The sequence below is a fragment of the Panicum virgatum genome, chromosome 5N, assembly GCF_016808335.1.
Source record: "Panicum virgatum strain AP13 chromosome 5N, P.virgatum_v5, whole genome shotgun sequence".
NCBI lineage: Eukaryota > Viridiplantae > Streptophyta > Magnoliopsida > Poales > Poaceae > Panicum > Panicum virgatum.
The window spans coordinates 24,253,123-24,280,555 of NC_053149.1; the positions used below are offsets into that span (position 1 = coordinate 24,253,123).

At 45.4% G+C, this 27,433-nt stretch overlaps 2 protein-coding genes across 7 annotated transcripts; both read right to left on the reverse strand.

Moving 5' to 3' along the window:
• Positions 1-4,807: 4,807 nt before the first annotated feature.
• Positions 4,808-7,465, reverse strand: LOC120674353 (branched-chain-amino-acid aminotransferase-like protein 2). Of its 4 annotated transcripts, none has more exons than XR_005675060.1 (4): positions 7,337-7,465; positions 5,765-5,842; positions 5,247-5,679; positions 4,808-4,843 (listed from the first exon to the last, which is right to left on the reverse strand). XR_005675060.1 is itself a non-coding variant. In XM_039955526.1 (3 exons), exons 1-3 carry the CDS (start codon positions 7,409-7,411, stop codon positions 5,563-5,565), a joined length of 270 nt encoding a protein of 89 aa, XP_039811460.1. In that variant the 5' UTR covers positions 7,412-7,459; the 3' UTR covers positions 4,912-5,562. The 4 variants fall into 4 exon arrangements, 1 of the variants encoding a protein (XP_039811460.1); XR_005675062.1 differs by lacking the exon at positions 7,337-7,465 and adding an exon at positions 6,058-6,206; XR_005675061.1 differs by lacking the exon at positions 7,337-7,465 and having other exon boundaries at positions 5,247-5,682; positions 5,765-5,888.
• A 5,331-nt stretch (positions 7,466-12,796) lies between these two features.
• LOC120675982 (wall-associated receptor kinase 5-like) lies at positions 12,797-21,015 on the reverse strand. Of its 3 annotated transcripts, XM_039957183.1 has the most exons (6): positions 19,787-21,009; positions 15,847-16,302; positions 14,825-14,836; positions 14,311-14,463; positions 13,506-14,215; positions 13,131-13,473 (listed from the first exon to the last, which is right to left on the reverse strand). In XM_039957183.1, the coding sequence occupies exons 1-6, from the start codon at positions 20,748-20,750 to the stop codon at positions 13,447-13,449; spliced, it is 2,322 nt and encodes a 773-aa protein (XP_039813117.1). In that variant the 5' UTR covers positions 20,751-21,009; the 3' UTR covers positions 13,131-13,446. The 3 variants fall into 3 exon arrangements, with proteins under 3 accessions (XP_039813116.1, XP_039813115.1, XP_039813117.1); XM_039957182.1 differs by having other exon boundaries at positions 12,797-14,215; positions 15,847-16,304; positions 19,792-21,015; XM_039957181.1 differs by having other exon boundaries at positions 12,797-14,215; positions 19,787-21,012.
• Positions 21,016-27,433: the final 6,418 nt, after the last annotated feature.

The window sequence follows — 27,433 nt, forward strand, 5'->3', positions numbered from 1 at the left end:
TCTGCATCATCGATTAGCCTATCGATTACGTCAAGGTTATCCTGCACCACCCCCACACACGAAATCCAACATCATAACTGACAGCACAGCACATAAATAATCACCAAATGAACTCGCGAATTCGCTCCCCAACAGCAGCGAAATGGGGGATCGAGGTGCAGAGACGAATCACGCGGCTCACCACATGTCGGTTGGTCTCGAACTTGTCCCTGAGATCCGACGCCTGCGCAGGAGAGGAACAAGAGGTCAGATCCACAGACACGTGCCACAGACACGTGTTTTCAAAAAAAAATTGATAAATCAGAATTATATATTTATAAAATATGTTGTAAGTAATAAAACTATTAGAACGAAGAGATGATAGAAAAATAACTTTTAACTTATCAAAAAAAAGTCCTGGAAATAGATAGAAATAATTTATTAATATGCTAACAATCTATCATGAACTAATTGAACTCGCATAAGCTTTGAAATTTTGCCCATAATGAAATTAGGAGAGATATACATAGATTATAAATACATATATCTATCATACACATCTTACAAATATAATAATATAGTAATTCCTCTAACTAATGCACAAGAGGCATTTTACATCCATCTGAGTAAATGCAATAGCTTTTTGATTCTGCTATCTTTATTCTTCTGCGTACCATTGACAAGCTTCAACCATAAATGCCGTAGGAACAATAAATAGACTTAGAAGGGACATAAATAAGAACAAATATCTCAAAGCTTGTATATATGTACGTATAGTAAAGTAAAACAGAGAAACTTACCTCACGACTCCAAGACCTCCTGATAAATAATATTCTTGGTTCACTTTCCAGTATGATCGATGTTCATATTTCTTTTCGTGAGAACCCATACAGTATCAAGTGAAACACCTGTTGATAGCGCTGCATACAGCTGGCCATAAAAAAATGCTCTAGGAGACCAACATTAGATATGATTGCGCTACATACAACTGGCAACAAAATATGTAAGTTTAGATAAGAGTTATCATATCGAAACCCATCCTATCTCAGGAAAAACATCTATATCTGAAGTTATTATGCTTACATACCATTCAAAGTGATCGGAATATATTGAGCACACGCCACAATGCAAAAAAGCAGAACAGACCAAGTACTACCACTTGGGCAAAAAAATTCAAAGCAAGCAACTAAAGCGAATTCATTTTGGCAAGAAACATGTCACACAAATAATATCGAGTTGAAGCCCATGTTATTAGATAGTTCAGAGCAGTCAATTTAGCAAAATAAAATGTAGGGTATGCAGTCTGGATAAACTGCTCCAAACACACCCTCCTATCAATGTTTCGAAGTTGCCTGTTGCGGTCTGGATAGATTTGAGGGACAACTGTTGCACTGCAGGGAATGCAGTGTTATGGATGCCACATTTTTGGAAAATGGGATCTGTAGAGACCAATTTAAAACAAGAAATGATTTTACCTATCAAATACTTAAGCACTGGATACACTGAAATAGTGGAATATTTGCCCTACTTTCTGCTTATTAGCCTCCCACTGAAATTAAAATGGGACGATTCTATTTCCATGGTTTCCATGTCCTATTGACAGTGTTTTTTTTTTGGCATTCGATCATGTAACTGCTGGTCTGTACATCTACATCTAAGAGGCTATACATGGCATGCAAGTTCTATTTCATGAAGCTAATAGAAATTGATAGCTTAATACAAAAGGATTAGAGCAGTTAGAGTAATACAAGACATAGAGACACAATGTAATCTATGGTTATTGTATGGTCACACTTACCTTAAGAGTTGGCCATCCAATATGAATATAGTCCGCTGAACTTGAGCAACAACCGTGAGACCTTGAGCCAATTCCGACCATCTTAGGCAAGTGAGGGACCTCTCTTTAATAGTAAAATGGTCTGCACTATTGGCATGCCTAGAACAAAAAGATATGATTATTTTGTACGAAGGTTAAATTAAAATGCTTCACCATTTCAGCTGTTGTATATGGACCATTGTTTATTCAGTTCACGCGGCGGCCGCGTGAACTGAATAAACAATGGTCCATATACGACAGCTGAACCGCCGCGTGAGGAGCCGAGGAGAGGGGTCAGGGAAGGAGAGGGAGCGGGAGAAGGGGAAGGTCGGGCGGGTTCCGTTAATTTGGGATTGGAAAAAAAACACGGGTGGGTGGGTAGATCCGACGCTGGTGAAAAATAAATTAGAGGATGGGTGGAATTGTATGGCGCAGGGCGACGGAATGAGTCTGCCTCCAGGTTTTGTCAAACTTTTCGTCTTACATGTGGGCTCTAAAGGGGTGGTTTGTGAGGGGTAGGGCTAATAGCGGGTACGTGCGGCACGCACATGTTTTTAAAAATACAATAATAAATAATTTTATAGAATACAAAAGACATATATACTGTGAAGGTGTATTCAATAACAAAAGCCTTAACCTATATCACAATTATTTTCACCAACATTGAGCTTTTATAACATGTTTCAAACAATTTTTTTATATTCAGAGATAGTGTAGAAAGCAATGGACGGCCTGTTCACAGTTCACGCATCAATTCATTTGAATCCTTCGCGCAAATAGTTAGAGAATTGGTTAAAATAATAAAAATTTAAGGACTCAAAACACAATTATCAGATACCTGAAATGCAATATACTGGATGATGCTATACTATAATTATCAATTGTTTTTCTACACTAAAAACATGTCGTAACATATACTATCTATTTTGTTCTTGGCGATGGACAAATTAATGATCTATAATTTTCATTGTGGCAGAAATAAAAAGTTTTCTTTATGAGCCAACTAAAGATATTGTGCATGCTCTGTTAAGTACTTAAGTGTGCCTACATCAGTGTCGAGATCCTCCGTGCGCCTATCCACACCTGCTCCAGTTCGATGAATGTTCCATCCATAGTCACCAGATTCGGGGTCGACCTCACGTTCCTCAACCCGGGAATGTCGTCCCGAATCGAGGGTCGGGGACGACCAGGGTCGTCGACCCAATTCCAGCAGGTTCACGTCCCGATTCATCACCGGAGCGCACACGACTAGGTGCTGCAGACAGCTACCATATTGGTGCCGGCAGCGCAGAGCAGAGGGAGAACGGGGAGGAAAGAGATGACGGTTGTGGCTGCAGCATGCGACTGCAGCGGCCAGTGACTCAAAGATAGGGTTATGTTAGATGAGTGATGGACTATTTGGGCCAACATAGGCAGCCCAAGTATTCTTTTCTCTCATTTTTGCTTTTAAATCTTTGTCCGGCCAGCATTCCAGAGCCGAGTTGATATTTTCTTTCTTTCTTTTTGAATTTTGCTTTCATTTCTTTTGTATTGTATATGCATATTACCTCACATCTCTAATTGTATGACATATGAGATCTAGGTGACCTGTGTCATCAACCCGGAGGGTCGACCCGAATTAATCGGGGTCATTCGTTTCAAACTACTCCCTTCGACCCGCATTTTTATACACCTTCGAACCTCGACCCCGACCCACGACCCTATCGACTCCGGAACTATGTGACTATGGTTCCATCTCCTAGTGGGTGCCAAAAACTCGCAAGAATACATCAGCTTGCATCATTTTGCTCCAAAATTTCTACAGTGTTGAAAAAATAATTGAGTTAGTACACGTGTGGTAAACCAATATTTATCTGGAAAATACACTGTAAACCCGAGGTTTGTTGAATAATCAACCAATGGTGTGGTACACTAAAAAATAATTGAGTTACTACACATGTGGTAAATACGATTTCCTCTTCAAACAATGGTGCCAGACCAGATTCTACTCTTAATCTCTTACGACCACGACCATACCCGAGGTTTGTTGAGTTTGTCACATCACCAAGTGGTAAATACATTTTCTTCTTCAACCAATGGTGCCAGACCAGATTGTAATCTTAATCTCTTACGACCATACCATGACCATTTAGAGGTGACAATGAACCCCTTGAACTGTAAACAAATCTACACTGAATTGGACTAATTGGAGTCCCCGTATCTTTAAATGAAATATCCGACAAAACTTACTGATTACTCTTGGTGACCGGAGGTCGCCAAACGCACCACAAAAGTTACCAATTAGAATCTTTACTTTGTTCCTGAACCTGAAATTATAATACTGAACCAGGTGAACCTGAAATGATAGCACACTAAATTCTAAGAATAAAGAGTATTGGTACTATAATGATGTCCATCTGATTGAAAATTATAATTAATCTAGTGAGCAATTCTAGTGGAGGATGTCTGATTGATGACTATTTTCAGAGCACTCGTGGTTGCCCAAACATGCAGATAGCAATAACCATAATTGATCCCTTAAAGATAGCAATAGGAATTAAGTTCAGGTATACTTAACCAATAGGATTTGTGCATTTTAGAATAATCTGAAGCTATTGTCCTCAATTTGTATGACACGTCTCATATACAGTTTAGAGGACCAAATAATAAATTTATTTCGAACATAGATTAGCATCAAGCAGCCGCACTTTTTTTTGCAAATGTTGCGACTTATTTGCATATTGAATTTGCTCACTCATGCAATTCAGGCATGCAAATAACATGCATATAAGAAGGACCGTGTATGAAGAGACACTTATTTGTTATTTTCCCCATCTCTATCTGTATAATTTCACCTGACTGTTTGCATCACTGTTTGATTGCTGAATTTTCCTAGCAAGAGGCATCATCAGGTAAATAAATCGTGGCCGAACTACATACCAGGAAGCGTCTTCGGATGTGGGTAGCGTATGGCATTCTTTCCCTCAATGGTGGGGATGAAATCGTCGATGAGCGTGCGCTGCTTCCGGGTACCCTACTGCACCTTCCCCTCGGGTGGTCCAGCAGGTCCTGAATATATTGGAAATCAGTTGAAACACAATACAGGTTACTGCAAAGATTATACATATATGAGCAAAGATAACTGAAACATTAAATCTGTTTCAGAAGAATGCAAGCACCCTAAAGGAACATTAAATTATTGGTCACCATGGTTAAAGGGGCTCCTATCAGCATGCAATCTACTACACCTCACTGCTTACTTCACAATCCAATTGTCAGTGGATCTAAATACATAATCTTTAGTAAAGCATAAAAGCTGAGGATTTAATGGAGCAACTAAAATGTCATGCCCTTCAAAGAAGCTTGCTACACCACATCATGGAAGATGGTATCTATTATTCTTAGACTACATTCATAAGATGGATAATTGTCACTATGATAAACTGAATGCATTAACTAATTATAGATTTACCTCAGGTTCTTGTTGCAGGTCATCTGCATCTATCACAGGAGGTGCCTTCCCAATTTCACATAATTCACTGTATATTGAGACAAGTTCGCCTATACCAAGCTCCAAGAAGGATGGTGAAATGACTTTATCTAAAGATGGCTGGGTTTATGGAATCAAGTGCTATTAGTGGTAGCCAGGAGGTATTAGGTACACTATAAAATATGCAAACTCTGCTAAAGCAAAATAATTTGGAAAGCATAATGGGTTTCCTTTCTGCGGATGTGCTACAAAAAATAGAAATTGTGCAACCGAAGAATACGACAAGCTGCATGTGATGCTAGACAAAAAAAGTGACAGATACCAGTACATTTAGAGGGCTGCGTATCGATATGAAATGTTTTCCCTTCTTCATTAGGTCGCTAGACAGGTTTGGGAGGCGTTGCTTTGAGATGTGCTACTAACAAAAAGAAAGGAGATTAGTGGATATAAATAGCAGTTTATTTCACAAACAGCTATGCTGTGAAGTTTTGAAGTCATACCTTGCAGTAACGATACGTTTTCTCCCCTGGGCCAAAAATCACTTCTTTGACAACCTTATTTCCATCGAGGTCCTGCTCCTGCACCAGAAATACCCTAAGTGACTCAATTACAGAGAAGGCATACAATGGAAAATGCAATTTTCCGGATCCATTTTGCTGTCCTCTGCATGAAATGGGTGGGGATTAATAAAATAATGGAATTGTCCTATTAAGATGGTCCTAGAGCACCTAAACTAAACAAGTCTTGAATAAAATTAACTGATCCCTCAATGATAGAACAGTCAAAGCATTACCTTGGAATCTGAGAGCCCATGTAAATGGCCATCCATTTAGCCTAGGTCATTATGTCACTTTTGTAGGATAATGACACAAAAAATCAAAAACCTCAGATTTAATTTCCAGGTTTCCCCTCGATGTGGCATCACTACAGCATGTAAGTCGCAACATTGCCAAAAAAAATCCTAACTTGCGAACACTGTGAAAAGAAAAATGATGTGTGAAAAGTGAGAACAATGATGTGTGAGAAGAATAGGCAGGCTCATGAAGCTCACCATTGCAACAAGACACTTGTTCCTAAGGGCCTTGTTGTTTCGCAAGACTCGCCTAGCAGCTGCAAAGCAACACCAGAAGAAAAGTGAGAACAAGTATCATCCTGAATTGGTATTTTGCAGGGAACTAACAAGCACTTTTTTTAAGTCGCAACATTGCCAAAAAAAATCCTAACTTGAACAGGTTAGCCCTGTTTTCTCAGAAGGGCAGAACTACAACATTCCTTGATATTTTGCAGCTAAGACCATTTAACCATAGATGATTAACTACACCAAGCAAAAGGGGAATTCTAAGGCCAGTTCGCTAGGAACACTGGAGTATATTCATAAAGAAACATAAGACTGCAACAATTGGAGCAGATCAGCCTTAAAAACAACAGCCATGGTGCTTGAGCTACCAGACGACTCACTGAAACATTGAAAACACAGTAGCGAGTACCAAGTGCCCAAATTTGAAAACTGAAAAAAGCCGAAAACAATGTGAAATTAAACTCAAAGGACATACATTTGTAGTATGACAATTAGGCAATATTTACCAGGATGCCATCACATCGGATGGGCTATTGAGAAAACCCAATAATCTTGCTAAAAAGACTAAACACACCTGATACTGGCAGGAAATTCAAACACCAGTACACCACAAACTAATAAAGAGATCTCAGATAAACTGCATCCACTTTTCACTAATCACCAATCATAGTCTACACTCCATAGCATCACTGAGTACCAAGCTTTTTGGCAAAAACAATCTGCTTTCAGCCATACACATCCTAAAGCCCGCATTGATCTAATGGTTATAAATGCACTATATCAAACAAGCCTCTGTCCATCAACTGATCCGGTACATCTGAACTCAAATACATTTTTTTCTAAACAATAAAAATCATTTTCACAATAGTTTCTCTGACCTGTCGTTATTGCATCGTCAGCACATTAAAAAAACTTTTAGGAATATTCACGTATGGCACTCATCAATTAAAGCAATCGATGAACACCAGCAGGAGGGCAAGAGAACGGCACTGACCTGCAATGCGAGCAGCGTGCGCTCATCGTGGATGTGCCACTTGACATATCCGCCCTTCTTGTTGAAGACCTCCATGTGTGCCTCGAAGTGGGCGAGGTCCTTGTCCCTGCAGCTGGCGTTGACGACGAGGTACATGTGCTAGTCAGTGACCTTGGTGATGATGGAGTCATCGATGGCGCCGCCTTTCTCATTCGTGAAGACTGTGAGCGTGCCGGTGCCGTCTGTGGCGGAGTGGATGGCACGGCGGTGGCGGCGCGTGAACGACGCGGCGGCAGCCTGCGGGCGGCGCCGCACCCGGAGATAGCGCGGCGGCTAGGGATGGCGCGGTGGCCGGGGACGGAGCAGCGGTAGTGCGGACAGCAGCCGGGGATGGGGAGAGGCGGCGCACCGGGACGGAGCGGAGACGTGGACAGGGACCGGGGACGGGGAGCTGCGGCGGAGGACCACCACGGCAATGAGGATGACGCACCCAGATAGGAACCCACGCGGCGAAGATCCGGGGCGACGAGGGAGGGCATAATCCGGGGCTGCGAGGAAGGGCCAGGCACCCCATTTGGAAGGTAATCACGCTGATTATTTGGGTTGGATGACCAATGAGCAGCCGGGTACACGGAGGTGGGTACACGGAGGCGCGGTGTCAAAAAATTCGAAGTCAAGGCGGAATTGTATGCTGCGGGATGACGAAATGAGTCTGCCCTAGGCTTCGTCAAATTTTTGGGCTTATATATGGGTTCTAAAAAGATGGGTTAGTGAGGGAGATGGGTAGGCTAATCTTGATACATGCTAATTTTAGTTGTTTTGGATTCTTATAGTATAGATAGATAGATATAGATAGATAGAATCTTTCGATTCGTGTTCGAATCCATCCTTTCCCAACTCGATCTACACTCTAGTGTAGGAGACTGATACCATTGTTAGACTCTAGGATCACATAGTGCATAGATCGTGAGGATTTCTTCCTTCTTTCTTTGTTTTGAGTACAAGAGAGTCCTAGATCTACAACATAGAGTACACAAAGAGGGAGAGAAAGAGACCATCACCACCAGTGGAGCTAGATCCGGCCATCTCAGGTTCGGTGATGCAGATCCGCTCTAGGGCGGCGACGAGCGGTGCAGTGGCACTCCGGGCGTAGCAGTGGAGTCGAGGACGGTGGCACCGACGCTTGCGAATCAGGGACGATGGCGGCGGCAGCGAAGGTGGAGCTTCGCGCTGCTCCAGCGCCCCCTCTCAGATCGGACTAGAGTTTAGGATGTCGGTGAGGGGGTTGGCAGCACGGTGAACCTCGTGTCGTGAGCCCCGACCCCCCCCCCACCTCATATTTATTGTGGCGATGTGCAGCGGGGCCCACCAACCAATGAAAGGTTGGGCGCCACCGATCAGGGCGCGGATCAAGGGCCTAATATGCCGTTGGGCCTATTAATGAGGAGATCAACCTAATAGTTGATTGTTAGGATGAGGTGTTGAGCAACCTTGTTTTCGATTAGTAGGCAGTAAGGGATGGTGAAATGTTTTCTGGGAGACATTCAGTTTGCTTGATGAGCTTATTCTGCTCCTCTGTCTGAACGTTGTTGTTTGAATCCATTGCCTCCTAGAAAGGAATTCAAAGTGTTGCAGCCTTGCAGGCACTGAGTTCTTCTGCAGTGTGTGTTCTATATTATGTATTGACATATTCATACCAGTGTCCAGGAGCTCAAGGAAGTTTTGAGGACTCTGTACCCGAGGTTCTAGAGTTAGTTGGCAAAGAAGAATCCAGGAAGCTTTTGAGTGTCAAAGAGTAAGATGGGGGGATTGGAATAAGGTCGTATCTGAAATCAACATTCACCAAATTAATGGTAGCAAGTGAACAAGCAGCTTCTAAAGCGATTGCAAAACTTAAGAGCCGCTTGAATGCTAAGAGTAAGGTAAATGTCTTTTCTGGGTAACTCTTCACATAGGAAATTTTCTTGTTTCTGAAGTACTTGTAATTTGTTTCAGCTTGAAGGTTGATGTCAATATCATTTCCTTCCATGATGCTCTGCTTTCATCGATTTATTGTGTATCATTGTCTATTTCTATATTTTTATGGGTTCAGTTTTTCAGAGGAAGAATTGTTCTGTTGGCCAGTCCTAGGTTGATGCTAGCACTCAACAATGGGAGCTTAGTACTGGAGAGGAGTCCGTATTAGGTTTTCCATGATGTAAACTACATTGATGCATTATTTATTTCTTGAAGATCCTATTTATGAAACTCCTAAAAACCACCTTGCTTTGGTGGGTAATGACAGTATTGTAGAACATGACAGATGTGAAGACTCAACTAAAGATGAGACAATTTTAATCGATTTGGCAGCAAAGATATGGTTCAATGTAGCTAAGAGAGTGATATTTCTTATTTCTAAAACTAAATTCATTCAAAGGTGAGTCCAATCTCAGTGCTCTGCAGCTGTTTGGTGAAATTCCCAATAGACATGGCGACTAAATAGCTTTTTTTCTTTCTTCAGGCATGTATCGACTACCTTACTTTATAGTCCTGGGTTCCTGGCATTAGGCAATATTATGGTGACTGACTGAACAAAGCAACACCCCTGACATACACATTACTGTGTCGTATCAAGTAGAATCCTCCTGGTTGCTGGTGAACCATGCTTCCTTAGTTTTTTTGAAAGAGCAATAATTAGGAGTCATCTATTATGGATATGTATATTTTGATTTCATTGAATGTAATATTTTTCGGACGTGCAAAATGTTGTTTTGGGTTTATTTTTGTTTAGCACGGGAACGATTCTATAGCCTTTGTTATGCGCGTGTAGAATCTTGATGAGAGACTAGACATGCATTGTAGATAATTGTAATATAAACATTATATAGCCTTTCTGACTGCAGAAAATTTGAAACCCAAATTTTGGCCGTTGCGCCGATAGGGTAAGAATGTTAACATCGGGTGCATTGGTTTATGCATTGTATTGGTCATATTTTTTTGTCCGTAGCAATGCACGGGCACAAACCTAGTTAAATATTATTAGTAGAGAAGTTTTCAGGTGATATTTGTTGGTGGAATTGTTGACATATAACCCCACCCACTTAGGGGAGCCTGCTGCGAAAAAATTTAGGAATCAAACAATGCGACCCACCAAATCAATTGAATAAGCCACAAGCCCAGAAAAAGCCCACACAACAAATTAGTGGCCGACGAGAGAAGCAAATTAGCGGGTGGGTCTACATTCGCCATTTCGAGGACTAGTCGCCATCAAGCCTGCCGTATCGGTATGCTCCCCTAAAAAAAGCCTCCCGCATGTGCATTTTTATATTTTTAAAACGAACCAGACATGATGGCTACCGATTACACCGCAACAATCATCAAAAACACCACCACCAGCCAATATAACCACACAACTTCTCTCGAACTTAACTATTAAACAACCGATTGGATTGATACGTCAACACAGTTGCGAAACTCAAACTCGACTCCATACAAAACCACCACACCGCGCCACCACTATCCAACAAGAAGCTGACAAGCAGCCCACCTCACGAGCGCTTTCGTCCCCAACGATGTCCCACACCAACCAGTCGCTGCCATATAGAACTGGCCACCGCAGTCCATGTCACGCATACATGATCGCCGATATCCAAACACCAAACGTACGTTGGCAGTAGTCTACAGAGGAGCCCACCGCTAGGGATGTAAATGGTACGAATATTTCCCAACTGTATTCGAATTCGATGAAGGGGTTTTATCCGTTCGTATCCGATTTGGGATATTGAATATCCGTAACTGGATACTAAAAGTTACATATTTATGATGTCAATATCTACTATAGTCTTATCCGGTAAAAACTAACACTATCCGTATCTGATCTGTATTCGAACAAAAATATGAAAACAAATATGATATCAGGAATATATATTTGTATTTGATCCATTTACATTCCTAACCATTGCATCACACTGAAAGAGCCACCGCCATACAGGACCTTTGCCGAACTACCACTACGGCACCATGCACCCCAAGCACCGAAAAATGCACCGGATCCTGGAACTCTGAGACAACTCCTCGCCCAGGTTGGATTGGGACATCGACCTAAACCTTAACTCAATGTGTTGGGACCTCTCCAAATCCACCACCGCACACCACTCCTCGGACACCACCTTAAGGTGCATAATGTCTCGCCACTACCATCGCCGGATTATCCAAGGATCTGAGCTTGCTTCACCATCGAGGGTGACATAGTACCACCGAGACACTCCAAAACCTCACCTTCGTTGTGCTACCACTGGAATCTCCACGGCAACACCTGTGCGGATAGAAAGCCTCTGGTGCCCCAGGTCGGATCGTGATATCGACACATGCCTCAACTCACTGTATCCCGTTGGATTGGGCCATCGACCAGAGCCTCTACACACCCTACCTGGTCGGATTGGGTCCTCAACGCGAGCCATACCAATGCAAACAATGATTTTATTTATAGGAGGAAGAAAGGAAGAGAAGAGGTAGCACACCCTGTTGATGGCCATCGCTGCCATCCAGATTAGCCTAGCGTCGCCTTCAAGAAGGTCATGTCGCTGAAAGCGCTACCGACCCCAGCCCAAGATGGGTTGGGTTTTCACCCACAACATCTGGCATGGGGATGTTGAGAGGTGCAAACGAACGCCTCCAAGGAGGGAGCACCGTCCACAAACGTCACCGTCCAAGCTTTCGCCAGCACCCTAGCCAATCCTCGGAGGAACGGCAACAGTCATGAACAAGACCAGACAAGAGTGTTGCAGGCGTACCCAATGTCACCTGGCACCACCGTGCGCAATGCTGGCGTCTCACGCGGCGAGTGCTGTTGCTGCCGGCCGCATGCACCACCACCACAGCGGCTGTCGCTGAGCGCTGCCTACGCAGGACGTCAGCCCCGAACACCACCGAGCCAAGCCACCCCCCCACTGGTCATAGTATATCCATTCTGCGCGCGGGACAGGAGCCAGGCCCACCACCACTACCGTGCCCCAACGCGTGGAGGCCTGCCCCGGCCGGGAGCATGCCCCGGCGGGTGCCGCCCGACCCACTGACATAGAGCCGCACCACCGCAGCCACAGAGCCCCATCGTGCGGAGGCCTTGGGGGAGCAGATCAGGCGGTTGTGTGAGCGGATCCCAGCCCACATGGGTGGATCCGACTGCGGAGCAACGACAGTCGCTACCGTCACCATGGACGGGACCACCACTTAGGAGTGCATGAAGGGGAGGAAGGAGGGGCATGCCCTGCCATCGCCTTCCTTGCGGCCGCACAAACTTCCGGCGGCCGCTTAGGAGACAGCGAGGGATGGGGAGCGGTGCATGGAGGGCAGCGGCGCCGGGCGTGGGGGTCTGCCCGAGCTGCCCCGAGGAGCGATGAGGCCGTTGGGTGTTAGCCTGCCGCATGCGGATGCTGTCCGTGCATAGAAGGACAATAATCATGTAAACCAGCATCGTAAAGTAGCATTTTTTGGCGAAGAAAGTAACTTAGCATCAAATATTCAAATTAACAAGAAAATATTGAATTGTTCAACTTCAAAAAGAGTTCCTACATCATCCTCTAGATCAGTTCCACAACCACAAATCTAAAAGTACAATCCAAAGAAAGTTTTTACACTGACGGAATTATACAAGAAGTACATTCCACATTTAGCGAGGTAAATCACTCCAAGAAACAAGTTCTTGCTCCATGGTGTAGCATCGAGTGGCTTCATGATTATTTATGGAGTCAGAATTTGCTCCGAGCTGATTATACTGAGCGCGAGAACTTGAGTTGGACTTGGACAATAAAAATGGCTCAATTTCATTGTCCACTTGCAAATTTCCTCGATTGCCCTTAGTTATCTTACCCCGTAGGAGCTGCAGTCTTAACTCCACCTCTCTCATTGTAGGCCTCTCTTCTCGTTGAAGCTTTAAACATACCTCTGCAAGTGAAGCCATCTCATCAATTTCCCCCTGGCTTGCTTCCTCAATAACCTGAGGATCCAATATTTCTGCGGTAGTTTTATCTCGTAGTCTTTGAAGGAAGCAATGAGATAAATTTTGTTTTTCACCCAAGCAATTGAGAAAAATTGATTTCCTCCTTGTTAGTAGCTCAACTAGAATCACACCAAAGCTATAAACATCGCTTTTCTCATTTAACTGTCCTGTATGGTAATACTCAGGATCTAAGTACCCAAATGTCCCCTGCACAATGGTGACAACATGAGTCTCATCAATAGAAATGGATCTTGAAGCACCAAAATCTGAAACCTTTGCAGTGAAACTATCATTTAACAGTATGTTGGCTGATTTCACATCTCTATGGAAGATTGGGATTGAAGCTGCCGAATGGAGATAAGAAAGAGCAGTTGCAGCCTCAAGAGCAATCCTTGTACGGTCTTCCCATGTTAACAAACATCTGGTACTCAAATCACCATGAAGAAGATCATAAAGTGTGCCATTCGAGATGAATTCGTACACAAGCAAAGGCACATCAGATTCAAGGCAGCAACCAAAAAGTTTCACCACATTGCGATGAATAATTTGAGACAAGATGGCAACCTCATTTATAAATTGATCGATCTCACTCTGCTCCACGATTTTGGACTTTTTGATGGATACCACACGTTGATCTGATAAAATGCCCTTGTAAACTGTACCATGACCACCACAACCAACAATTCGTGTCGAGTCAAAGCTATTTGTTGCCGTCTCCAGTTCTTCTAAGGAAAATATTTTTGTGCTCTGGGTAGCAGTTTCCTCAGACGAGATTAGCTGCTCCAGGAGTAGGCCTTTGTTTCTGCGGAAGTGTGCCCTTCGAATTGTCCTTCGGATGTGTCTCCTCCATTGTTGGATTAATATGGTTGTACTTAACGTGAGAGCCAAGACTCCAAAGCCAGAGCCAAGCCCAATAGCAACAGCTGCACAAGTAATTATAAAAATAACCTTGGTTATTTTTATTGTTTCTCAAAAAAAAAGCAACGAAATGAGGTACAGTGAAAATCTATTTACATACCAAAAACAAGGTTGTGATGTTTACTGGGAGTGCATTGCCTTTCTACAGGATCGAAAGATGTGCCTTGAGGGCAGCTGGTGCAATTGTAGCTTCCTTCCAGGTTATGGCATGTTTCATTACATAAGTAGGGTAACTTCAAACACTCGTTGATATCTGCAGGTGGCGTTCCAAAAAGTGAGCTGAATTAACTGGATAATGTACCTCACATGACTATTCGAGTGTTTCCTCATGGAGGTGGAACTTTATTTAATTTAGTGCCACTGGATAAGTTATGGGACCGCGTGGTGGGCATACAACGTTTCAGACTCACAAACAGTGGCTTATTATAAAAGAATATAACTTTTTAGTGTCATATTGTGGATTGTCTTTTTTTTGTATTAAGTTACATACCACATAGTTTAATTTTGGCTACCTAAGCATACATATCTATCCTTAGATGTATGACATTTAATCCTAAATTCGTTCAAAAAATAAAAATATAACAAAAATGATTATAGATGCAGAGTATGCGTACCATGGCAACTACCATTATAGTTTTCCATTAGGCCCGAGACCCGTGGGCCGGCACGAGGCACGAGTTTTCGGCCCGATACAAGGCCCGGCCCGGCACGAAGTTAAACGTGCCCGGGCCGGCCCGGCACGGGCATCGTGCCGTGCTTGGGCCGCGCCTCAGGCACGTGGGCCGGCCCGGCCCGGCACGAATATGTATTCAGCCCACATAAAAATACAAAGTCCATGTCTCAAACCCTAAATCTAGCAGGCCATAGCCCACATATGCCACAGTGCCACCCCACCGGCCCACCCCTCCCTCCCTCACGCGGCTCACGGCCTCACGCCGCCCGCCCCCCACCCCTGTCCTCCCTCGCGCCCCCTCCCCTCTCTCCCTCCGTTGGGCGACGGCGCCGCCGCCCCTCCTCCTCCGGCCGGCGATGCAGCAGATCTAGGCCGCGGCCGCCTCCTCCTCCTCCTCCTCCAGGCTGCGGCCGCCGGCTTTGCATCCTCCTCCTCCAGGCCGCGCCACCTCCTCCCCCGCACTGCAGCCGGCGGGCCACCTCCTCTCCTCCGCGTCGTGGCTCCTCCGCGTCGGCAGCTCCTTACTCTCTCCCTCCGCTGGGCGACGGCGCCGCCCCCCTCCTCCTCCGGCCGGCGATGCAGCAGATCCAGGCCGCGGCCGCCTCCTCCTCCAGGGCGCGGCCGCCGGCTTTGCATCCTCCTCCAGTCCTCCTCCAGGCCGCGCCACCTCCTCCCCCGCACTGCGGCCGGCGGGCCACCTCCTCTCCTCCGCGCGGCGTGGCGGCCGGCAGCTCCTTCGCGCGGCGGCGGCTCCGCGCCGGCTGCTCGGGCCGTGGAGCGCTTAACGGGCCGGTCGGGCCGGCCCGGCACGCTAAATTGGCCTCGGGCCGTGCTCGTGCGCAGTGCCTCGGCACGTGGGCCGGCCCGGCCCGGCACGATTAGTTATCCGGGCTAATCGGGCCGGGCCGGATCGGGCCCGTGCCGGGTCGGGCCGGGCTGGGCCCGTTGGACAACTATAACTACCATTCCTGCTGGTGTAAGGGTTTCCTTCATAGCCAGGTGAACACTTGCAACGATAACCAATGTAGGCATCTCCGTCGGTGACATTCGTGCACTCACTGTTTGCACTGATGCATGCATAGCTTGTGTGGTTCTGGTTCTTTGCCTTGTCACAAGTTGTGTTGCTGATAGCCCATTTCCAAATACCATATTCCTCAGTATCATCCATTAAATAATCATTAATAAGTGACATGTCTTTATTAGGGTAATAGGTTTTGTTCACAGATAGGAGTCCTTCATCCAAAGAAATATTTACCACCTGATACTGCCGATGTATTCCGATCTGGGGTTGATTTGATGTGCAATTCAGTAGAAAATTCACATTAGCTGAACACTCTGGTTCTAGCCCAAAGGGGAATGGAATACTTGTATTGCCACATGTTCTTGAACAATTCAGCTTGTCGTGACTGGGGTCATACCCTGTTGCATTAAACAGGGTTAATAAGAACAAGCAAGGTGACTTGCTACAAATACGAAACTAATATGGGAATACAAAATTATTTGACTAGTACCCATTCTTATACATTGAATACATAACGATTTGTTTCTTGTTCGATGAATTTGTATATGAGTATGTGAATGCATGCGCGCCAAATTAATCCATGGAAAAAGGCATGTTTACGTCGAATGAAAAAAAAATCAAAGAATAAAAGTACTGCAAGATACTCTGATCCCTCCGATCGTTTTTATTAATAGGTGTATTAGTATTAGAAAAACTCTTCAGTGGTGTATATTACTTTGACCATAAATTTCTCTTACAATATATCTATACCTATTTTTTGTCTAAAGCACACAACGTTTCCACCTAAATTTTTTAGTTTGGTCTATCTGGTGACATTGACAGGTGGGTCTTATTTCATCCCGTATGCGAGTTGGACCAGCCCTATGTCTATGGCTCGATCATATAATCTATCAATCTATCTATTCTATATTATAAAGATCGAAAACAATTGAAAACTTTTTTCATCCAAATTGGGTCCACTTTACCCCTCACGCTGGGCCCACCTGTCAGAGTACAAGGAGGTGGGAGGGGTGGAGATCCATAAAAATTACATATTTGGGGATGTTTCTGCCAAAAAGAAATTGTTTTTATCACAGATCGGTTGGTTTACCCACCCGCGTACCCGCTCATTGACTCCCGTCAATTTGTGTCGTCTGTTTCCTCTGCGGCTGGCGCACTCCAGTTCTTCGACTTCCCTCCCTATTCGTGATGCATTAACCCATGCGCCACCCTGCCCACTGCTCCTATCTCCTTCGAAGCAAATGCAATGGCAGCTCCATCCGCAGTCGGAGGAGGCGCTTTCCCAGCTCCAGCGGTGGTGGATCCAGATGTCTCCGGCCGATCCCCCCCCCCCCCCCCCCCCCCCCCCCCGAACCCTCTCTTCTCCTCTTGCGGCCCGAGGGCCTGGCCCCGTTGCTCCCCTCCCGGCACGGTGGTGTGAGGGCGGCAGGCAGCCCCTGTCCGGCTCCTCCCGCAGCGCTGGGCACCGCAGGAGCCCGCCGCCTGCCCCACCTCCCACCCTCCCAGGCACGGCAGCGCGAGGGCGGCAGGGCCCCCGGCCAGCTCGTCGTGCGGGGTCCCGTCCAGCCCAGGTACCAGGAGCTTCATAGCAAAAGTACATCAGTCGGGCCGAGAAAGACGGTGTGGAGGTCCGGATCATCGTCGGCGAGGCCTTCAGCGTGCGCTCCCCGGTGTACACGCGCACCCCGACCATGTACATGGACTTCACCATGCAGCCGGGGTCCAAGCTCCAGCAGCCCATCCCTGACGGCTATAACGCCTTCATGTACATCATCGACGGTGAGGGCAGGTACGGCCGCAAGAAGTTGGCCCCCGGCGGCGCGCACCACTGCCTCGTGCTGGGCCCTGATGACGGAATGAGCATGTGGAACAAGTCTGGCGCGTCGCTGCGCGTTCGCGCTGGTGGGCGGGCAGCCGCTGGGCGAGCGGGTGGTGAGGCACGGGCCCTTCGTCATGAACTCGCCTGCCGAGATCCAGCAGGACATGAAGGACTACTACTACGGCAACAACGGCTTCGAGAGGCTAGGTAGTGGACATCCTCCGCCTGATCCAGAGAGAAATTGACACGGGGAAGAAAAAAAAATTGATGTCCTCCATCATATTTGGATGGAGCAGAGTAGACCAATACATTCTGTACTCTGATCTTGATAATTATTTTTTACATTTTTTCTCATTATATTGTACTCCTAGAAAGTGTGTGTTTTTATTATTTGCATGGTGATTGTAAAAACTCGGCCGGGTGGGGAAAGACCGCCCCACCGGTATTAACTTAAGAAGAAGCATCGGCTTCCCCGACCGAGAAAATCCCCGAACCCTGGCCCCGCCCTGACACTAGGAGACGTAACCCCTGGGAACTGTGCCTGGGCCATGTAAGGGTCCTCAGGCCGACCTAGGCCGTCTCACAACTAGTGCTTTGGCACACAGGGCCAGCGAGGGGATTTTTTTTTACCCTCAACCTGAAATTCGCTCCCACGGGGAGTCGAACTCAGGACCTGAGGGGTGCCGCCGGAGTGACTAACCAACTGGGCTAGCATCCTTTGGCTTGCATGGTGATTGTAATAAGCAGGTTGGCGAATTTATTTATAGTCTTAAACCGTCATGATTTCATTCAATGGATTTAATTGATTCATTTAGATTATTGTGTTCATCATAATCAAGATACAATCCAAGTGCTCCAAGTTTCGAACCTTCGATTTGTCAAATGCTATTTTTGTATTTGTACACCTCATATTAATAATGGATGCAAAACTAAAGAAATAAGTTTCCTTTCTAAAACAGCTATTTACATGTGAATGTCTAAACAGGACAATGTTTTATGATCATTTTCCATATAAACTGTCTATCATAAGTTTAGGGGCAGTACAATCATTTCTTACCAATCCCAAAGACTCGTAGCTAATTCAACTAAACGGATTTCAGCTTCTTTTTTTCACAGCTCACAACCCACCGCAGTTTTTTCCACGAGCACAGCCTAACCTAACGGACCCTAAATAGGCTATAAGATTTTTATGATAAAACTATCCAGATTTGTATTTAATTATTTACTAGATATCTTTGAAAACATATGTTTGACGCGTGTGTGCTGTACTTCGCCTATTTCAAAAGCAAGCACGGTTGTTTAATTGGCTTGAAGTGCACTTATACCCTGAGTTTCAAACTTCTATTCAATAATATGACCAAAGAAACTATGTGGCATTCTCATTTATGTTGATTAAATAGATATAAAATATGTGTTCCACACTATATTACGTGCGTGTCGCACGTACATTTTACTAGTATATCCATACAAATTAACGCATATGCAACTATACGTATCTGATACTCGTTGTTGATGGCTTCATGAAAGTTCAGTTGCTTTTGATTTGCTGGACGGTTAGAATCTTTATGGGCTGTGGCAGACCTATATCCAAATTAGGACTAGTCCTTAGAGTTAATTGATACTCTCTGTGGCACGTTTAGCCTTTCTCCGACAGATTAAGGAGAGTGGTAAAAGGTCAAATATTCGTGTCATAAAAACGTGTCCCCGCTGCATACAGCTCTGCTGAAGGTATTTTGGACTGTTCATCTGAATTTTGAATCCGGAGCATAGCTATACTTTAGGATGGAGTGAGTAATATCTCAGTGATTGACCAGTGGAGTATTTGTGCGTGGACTCACATGGGTGAGTGTATGAAATTTAAGTGTGTGCATTTGTTCTGTGTTTTAAGAAAATTATGATAGCTTGTTTGTAAGCTGCTGTAGAAAGCAGTTGCAAAAGATCAGATATAATTTAATTGCTGGGGTGAATTAAATTATAAATAAATAAAAACACGTAAATGTGCACATGCAAATTCATAAATTGATCACAGAGGGCATCATCGCCGTTAGAAGTGCAGTATTTACCTGATGAGGAGCACCCGCCCGGGCCGACAACATAGGGATTGCCATCATCGTATAAGCTGGAGTAGCGACATCGGTAGTAGCCTCCGCTTCCATCATAAGAATCCTTACAATCGCTGTTAGCAGCACAGGCGTACTGCTTATTCATCCTAGCCTTTCGGCAAGTTGGTTGATCTGTGATGAGAAGCCATAGGTATGCCGTAGCAGCGCCAATGGTGCTTCCGTTGACCTTATCGGACAACAGATCAGCCATGCTAAAATTGTAGCTTCCATCAGATAGGAACGCTTTGACGGTAGCATTCGCAAGCGCAGCAGACACTGTTTCTTCCTTTTGAATGATGGAAAGTGCAAAGGCACGAACGGGCTCTTGCAACGCGATGTTGCAGCATCCCATGCCGTTACAGCCTCCTTCCTCCACCTCCGTTCCCAAAGCCGCCGAATCGTCGCACGTGCTTGCACAATTGCCCAGCAGGTCGCCGGGACCAGTAGTAGTATTTTCGAACAAGAAGGCCTCAAAACCGCACCCGACGATGAACCAAGCTGACTGCGTGGGGATAATAAGGCTCTTTCCAGGAGCCTCCCACGACCAGCTGTAATTGCCAAACGCACCGGGCCTGGTGGCGATGTTGAAGACGATAGACGCGTCAACAGCGCCCCATGGATATTGCTTGACGATCTCGGTGGTGGTGGTGGTGTTGGCCAGGAAGAGTTTGGGAGGCCTGGTGCTGTGGTTGCAGGTGACCTCGAAGCCCGGGCGGAAGCAGCCCGGCCCGATGCCGAAGGGGTACGAGATGTTCACGCATCCACAGGATTTGGGGCAGTGCGCGAGTGCGAGGTCGGCGGCGGAGGGGGGCGCGGCAGATACGCCCAGCACGGCGGTGGCTGCAGCCAGGAGGGTTAGGCATGCCAATAACTCGAACCACCACTTGGTAGCACGGACGGTAGTAGATGCATCCATACGAGGCATGTTGCTAGAAAGTTTCCTACTCTAGCTTGCGGGATTCTACTTGTGTGTGGCTGTTGCGTAAGAGCGCCAACTTGGTTTCAGGATCATAACTGGACTTCCTGCAGCCCTGGAGTAAGTATATAGTGGTAGCAGTATAGTAAGCAGCCACATGACCGACGACCGCTCTGATCTGCAGGCTGGGACTTGCGAGACTTGGAAGTCAGTCTGTCCATGGCTCCACGCGACGACCGTGAAGTTGTGTAGCGGCTTAACTTGTGAGTCCCCATCCGAGTAAAAAAATTGTGGTGGGGAATGGAGCACTGACCGAAGATGTATATATAGCCATCTGGCCACAGAAAAAGAACAGTAAGATTTACAGAATTGTCCGGACCAATGCAAACCTATAGATGGCAGTTGTATTCCCGCTGGCCTCCGGTGACAGTTGTGTCGTTTGTGTCAACATGTTATTTTCATGATATGTATGTATGGGGTCACGACTAACACGGAGATAAGAATCCTAGCCGTGCCCCCTCCGGCAATGAACTTTTCCATTGAGGAAAAAGTTATACTGTCTCTAATATTGAATTTTCACGAAGCCCAATGTAATTAAACCATAAACAACAATCCACCGAAAGATGCCACAGTAGCCTTCTACGACAAATATGTGAATAATGATTTTTAGGGATGATGTTTGTAATGAACATGGCTCCATTTAGGCCATTTCGATTGATTTTGGTGATCGAGTGACAACACAATCAATGGAACTAACAAGTTTGTGAGATCATATTCGCAGGATTTTTAGGTCTCATGGAAGCCTCCGCAATCATAGCCTTTACCAATAAATTGTCCATGTTTCGACACAACTAATTTATTGGACTCTAACACTACCTTAAACCCGTCCTTGCACAGAAGGGAGCCGCTCACTAGATTCTTGTTGATAGTTGGGACATGTTGTATGTTCTTCAGCTGCACGATCTTCATCGAAGTAAACTTCAGATCTATCGTACCAACACCACGAACAGAAGCATGTGACCCGTTTCCCATCAGCATGCTTGGACCTTGGATGGCCTGATAAGAAGAGAACAAAGAGATGTCAGCACACACATGAACATTACCACCCGTATCAACCCACAAACTCATGGATTGAAATACTGAAAGAACGGTAGACAGATTACCGTACCCATCCTCAGTGCTACCTAGAGTTGTCATGTTGACATCCCTGGATCCTCCTAATCTATGATTAGTCTTTAATTTGCGGTCTGCACGATTTGGACAGTCGCTCGCGAAGTGTCCCCCATCACCGCACACGTAGCAAGCTCCTTTAGCATTTGCAGTCTTCTTCTTCTTGAAGGTAGTAATCTTGACAGGCTTGTGGACTGCCTTTTTGTTCTTGTTGGGTGGGTGGTTCTTCTGCACCATGTTGGCGCTAGAGTTACCCTCGCCTCCCTTCTTAGAAACATTCTTAGCCCGAGATTTCTCATCAACATTAAGAGATGCTATCAGGTTTTCAATTGATATTTCCTGTCTCTTGTGTTGCAGAGTAGTGGCAAAGTTTCTCCGGGCGCAGGATGACAACATTAAAAAGAAGGTGAAGACTTCTTTGACACGGCCTCTTCACCGGAGATAGATCAACTCGAGTTAGGGTTTTGCCTTCTTCTCGCTGGTGCGCCGCCTTCTGACCAGGTCTACCGTTGCTCACACGTTGGAATGTACTTGGTCAAGTCTTCATATACTTGTCTTATTAATGTTGTGATAGGTCGGTGAGTAATTATGACAACAAACATAAAAGTTCATCACTACCGAATTGGAAAGCTCCACCAAACATGAATTAGAAGTTGAGTGAACCAGTTGTTTTACTTCACCTGCTTTTATTTTACCAGTGAAGCTGTATTGCGAGAAAGCCTCACAAATAGCCCCTTATTTAGCTTCTAACTACTAGATGGCTAACTAGTAAGAGTTCTATGGATTCACCTACTTAACTCGTTGGGTAGTTGTTTTTTTTTGTGAAAAAAATGTGTACCAAACTGTTAGCAACAACCAGCCAACTAATTATAACTAACTTCTCGTAATGGACTGCTACAGCTATTCAAATCTCCACCTCCACGTGTTAGTTTTATTTGGTAACTATTGGTTCTAATGCATCCAAACATGATTTATATAAAAAGAATATGGTCTTCAAAATGACTTGTCTTCTCATATTGGGAAAAAGAAATATGTTGTACTACACCAACAACTTGCACAATTATTGTATTGTCTACTACTGGAGGAACGGAAGAAACTTTACTTTTCTTATATTGAACATTTCAAGGACCTCTTTATGAGGTCCGAGTTGGAAAAACACAATAGGGAAAAGGTTGGGATGGAGTGCCTCGCATTACCAAATTAAACTGTGCGATTTTAAACATAAAAATGATGTAAGTGTTGTATTTAGATGGTTCCCGGAGATAACAGTAACACATGCATTTTAAAGGAGAAATCTATCTATCTATACTATGAAGATTGAAAAACTTTAAAAATATTTATAAATTAGACTGGATCCACCATACCTCTCACATTTGATCCACTTATCGGGGCCAAGAGAAGTGGAAGAAGGTGCAGATCCATAAAAAATAAGGGCTAGAGGATATTCCTACCAAAGATCAATTGTTTTTCTCACCGCTTGCTTGGCTTACCCACCAACTTGTGACGCGTGTCTGCAGATTTCTTTCTCCATCGCCACTCCGCACATCTCCCCGGAGGCGGGCTGGTCAGCCAACACAACTCGAGTCTTTTACCTGTATGCCATTACAAAAGATGGTGGTTATCTGTATACCAATAAAAAGTTGGCTCGCACCTGTATGCCTGTTGACGTCTTTCTGGGCCAACACACGATCGCGCTAGATCGCGCAGTATGTAGCGACGCTCCTTGCAGCACCGCAGCACCAACCGGTCAGACCGGTCTCGCCGGGGTAGCCCAATGAGGATCCAACGAACGCCCGCCCGGGAGGGACCCGTCGGGGCAGGCGCACCTTGGGTTGTCCTAGGCTCGGCAGGCCAGCTAGGGCACCCCCTCACGCCGTGGAGACGAGAGACGAACAGCACATAGGGTTGGAAAAGATTAGGTTAAAGAAAAGATAAAAAAAGATAAAAGTGTTTGATAGATTCGATTGGATAAACCTCAATCGGCCGTGGCCCTTTATATTTATATGGAGGGGAGGTCGTACCCCATTAGAAGTCTAATTTTATACAAATCCCGTGTCAACTCCAAATTTGGACTGTGCAGTTTGGACCGGTCCGACCCTATGTCAAATCTTTCAGAACTATAACTCTCTCATCTGAACTGCAAATTGTGTGTTCTACATATGCATTTCGATCATCTCGACGAGAGCTACACAATGGTAAAGTCCAATTTGTATTTTTGGCAAAGTCACCTTGACCGGTCAGACCGGTTTGTGCATATCGGTCTGACCGGTCTACCAATTTTGGTCGTCTACATATGCTCCCCCCTGTTTTTTGGTGATGCTGGCATACCAAAAAACAAGCTTCTGGACCAAAATTGCCTAAGGACGATGATAAACATGCATCAGCCATATTTTGATCTAAGGGCGATAAATTTTATCGGCTGTATCTTGCTTCTTCTTCAAGCTGATGACGAAACAACTTGCTTAGGCCTCCATACCTACTTTATGGTCGCCGACCTTACTGGTACAACCTCCGCTTGTTGTTCCATAGACTCTTTCTTGCGCATTCGTTACAGCCTCCTCTTTTGGGTGTGAGATAAGCCTGAGGGACACCACCTCGGCTGTGTATACTTAGAACCTTGTTTGCTATTATTCTCACATTGTTTGGCACACGCGCCGATCTTGGCCAAATTACCATCAGTAGTAATTAGTCGTTGTGATGAACCATACTTTGAATATGAAATAGGATATTGTATACCATATGGTTGCATGTGCATCATGTTATAATCCAAAGGCGTATAATAACAAGGATTCGACCAAAACCATGGAGCAATCGGTACTGAGTATGGCATAGCAGCACAGTTACCTTGAGATGGACGAGGATGCCTTCTCATCTTTAGCTTCGTTTGGCCGTCTCCTTTGCTTCTGGGTGGCTCCCATCTTCTCATATTTGGCCAGGAGCTCTTTGAAGCTTGGCCTTATCCAATTCTTGGCCTTGGAAGAATTCCCAGATTCACTGGAGGTACCGGTCAGATTGGTCTTGGCGCCGGTCAGATCGGTCGTACCGGTCAGACCGGTCAGGACACCGGTTAGACAAGTTCCATCAAAACCAGTTGCTTTGGGATCATCTTGCAGCCCAGCCGAACTTGATTTTTGTTCAGCTATATTATTTGAAACATCTTCAACATCTGGGGCAATCTGTTCAATAGAACTAGCCGATGTTTCTTCAACGGTCGGCTTGTCTATCCTTTGTGTCAAATCTGAATTTTTAATTAACCTCCCATCTTGTTTGACACGATAGACTTGTTTAGTCACCTTATATGTCTTTTTCTGCACAGACCGATTTTTGTGATTAAAACGATCATTGCTGTTAGGTGGTGACTTTTTAATTGACGATTCCTTATATGTAATATAATCTGAACAAAAATATCTAGGAGGAAACGGCATATACGAATTATAAGACTATGGAGGATAAGAATAATGCATATTAAAACAAAATTCCCACGGCACATGTAAAGATGATCCATATGATGGAAACGGCATTGACATGTGAGGATTACTCAATTGCCGATTCCGATAATAGAATTTCTGTTTTGGAACAGATTTGGCTTGCTTGGAATTTTTAGATTGACTAGCATCATTATTTTGTTTTTTGGATTTAGCCGGAAGCTCTCCAAGAACGGGCTTCGGCTTTTCCTTCTGATGCTTTCTACGGCCTATGGCTTCAACTTTTTTCCAAACACCAATCTCGGGTTTCTTGGGTTTAACCATCTTAGGTTGGAATTTTCCACCAGAAACCCTAGAAGAAGTGGTTAGACTGGTTGGAGAACCGGTCAAACCGGTTGTGGTGCAACCGGCACCTTTGCCTTTGTTTTGTTGCCCCCCGAGTTTTGTAGTACTAGATTTCGTTGTGCTCATTCTAGGGGATTTTGGTTCGACAAATTCAGCTTGAGACGGCCGAACTGTATCTTGACCAACAACATCACAAGTTGGCAAATCATTGCAAGGATTATTAGTCGGCTTTTCAATAGCCGATTTTTGAATAACAGAAATTGCAACTGAACTATCTTCTTTATCAATTAAATACTTGACAAAATCAGATAGCACATTAGATAAAGTACCTGAAGATTGCATCTCCATTAATACATCGATGGTGGATGTGGCTGCAACTCCTTTATCTTAACGACTCCTTGCTCTGTTATACGAAAACAGGACAAAAGTAGGCCTTCGACTGCTCTGTCGTATTCTCGCCGATACTCTTCAAGTAGTTCTTCATATGATGTTGGATTGCTAGGGTTTGACAAATCGGTCATGATAGCCTAATTCTCGTTCTCTAGCGGAGTCGCCAATTTGTGTTGACACCTTTCTGGGCCAACACACGAACGCGCGAGATCGCGCAGTACATAGCAACGCTCCTTGCAGCGCCGCAGCACCAACCGGTCAGACCAGTCTCGCCGGAGTAGCCCGGCGAGGATCCAACGAACGCCCGTCCGGGAGGGACCCCGTCGGGGCAGGCGCACCTTGGGTTGCCCTAGGCTCGGCAGGCCAGCTAGGGCGCCCCCTCACGCCATGGAGACGAGAGACGAACATCACATAGGGTTGGAAAAGATTAGGGCAAAGAAAAGTGAAAAAAGATAAAAGTGTTTGATAGATTCGATTGGATAAACCTCAATCGGCTGTGGCCCTTTATATTTATAGGGAGGGGAGGTCGTACCTCATTAGGAGTCTAATTTTATACAAATCCCGTGTCAAAATACAACTCCAAATTCGGACTGTGCAGTTTGGACCGGTCTGACCAGTACGACCCTATGTCAAATCTTCCAGAAGCCATAACTCTCTCATCCGAACTCCAAATTGGGCGTTCTACATATACATTTCGATCATCTTGACGAGAGCTACGCAATGGTAAAGTCCAATTTACATTTTGGCAAAGTCACCTTAACCGGTCAGACCGGTTTGTGCATATCAGTCTGACCGGCCTGCACAGTTTGCCAATTTTGATCGTCAACAATGCCATCGCGCGAACTTCTTTTTACCTGTATACCATTCCATCCACCTTCTGTTAATAGATAATGGATTCAAAGATCTGACATGTGGGCCCTCCCTTGTCAATTGACCATTTTTCCCTTGTCCATCTAGAGTAGCGTGCCACTGCCCCTACGTGGAACTTCCGGCAACTTACAGCCTGCCTCGCCCCCTCCCTCGGCTACTCGCTCGCCGCTCCGCTGCGTGTACCTCCGTCGCGTCTGGGAAGGTGCCTCAAACTGCCGCGCGTCGAGGCCCAGGCCGGCGCACAGGCGGCAAGAGCGCCATCGGAGAGGCTAGAAGGCGGCGGCGCGGCCAGTAATGCCGGGCGAAGCCGTGGCTCGCCGTGGCGCAGCGTAGGGGTGCGCAGGGCGGCGCCCGGCGTGCGTGCGGCGGTGCAGGCGGGTTGGAGCGGCGGCGTTTCGGCCGATTGGCCGGTGAATGCGAGTAAGTAGAGGGAGCATGAGCATAGTGGAGGAGAGAGGAACCAGATTTCTATACCAAGATTGAGCGGAGAGA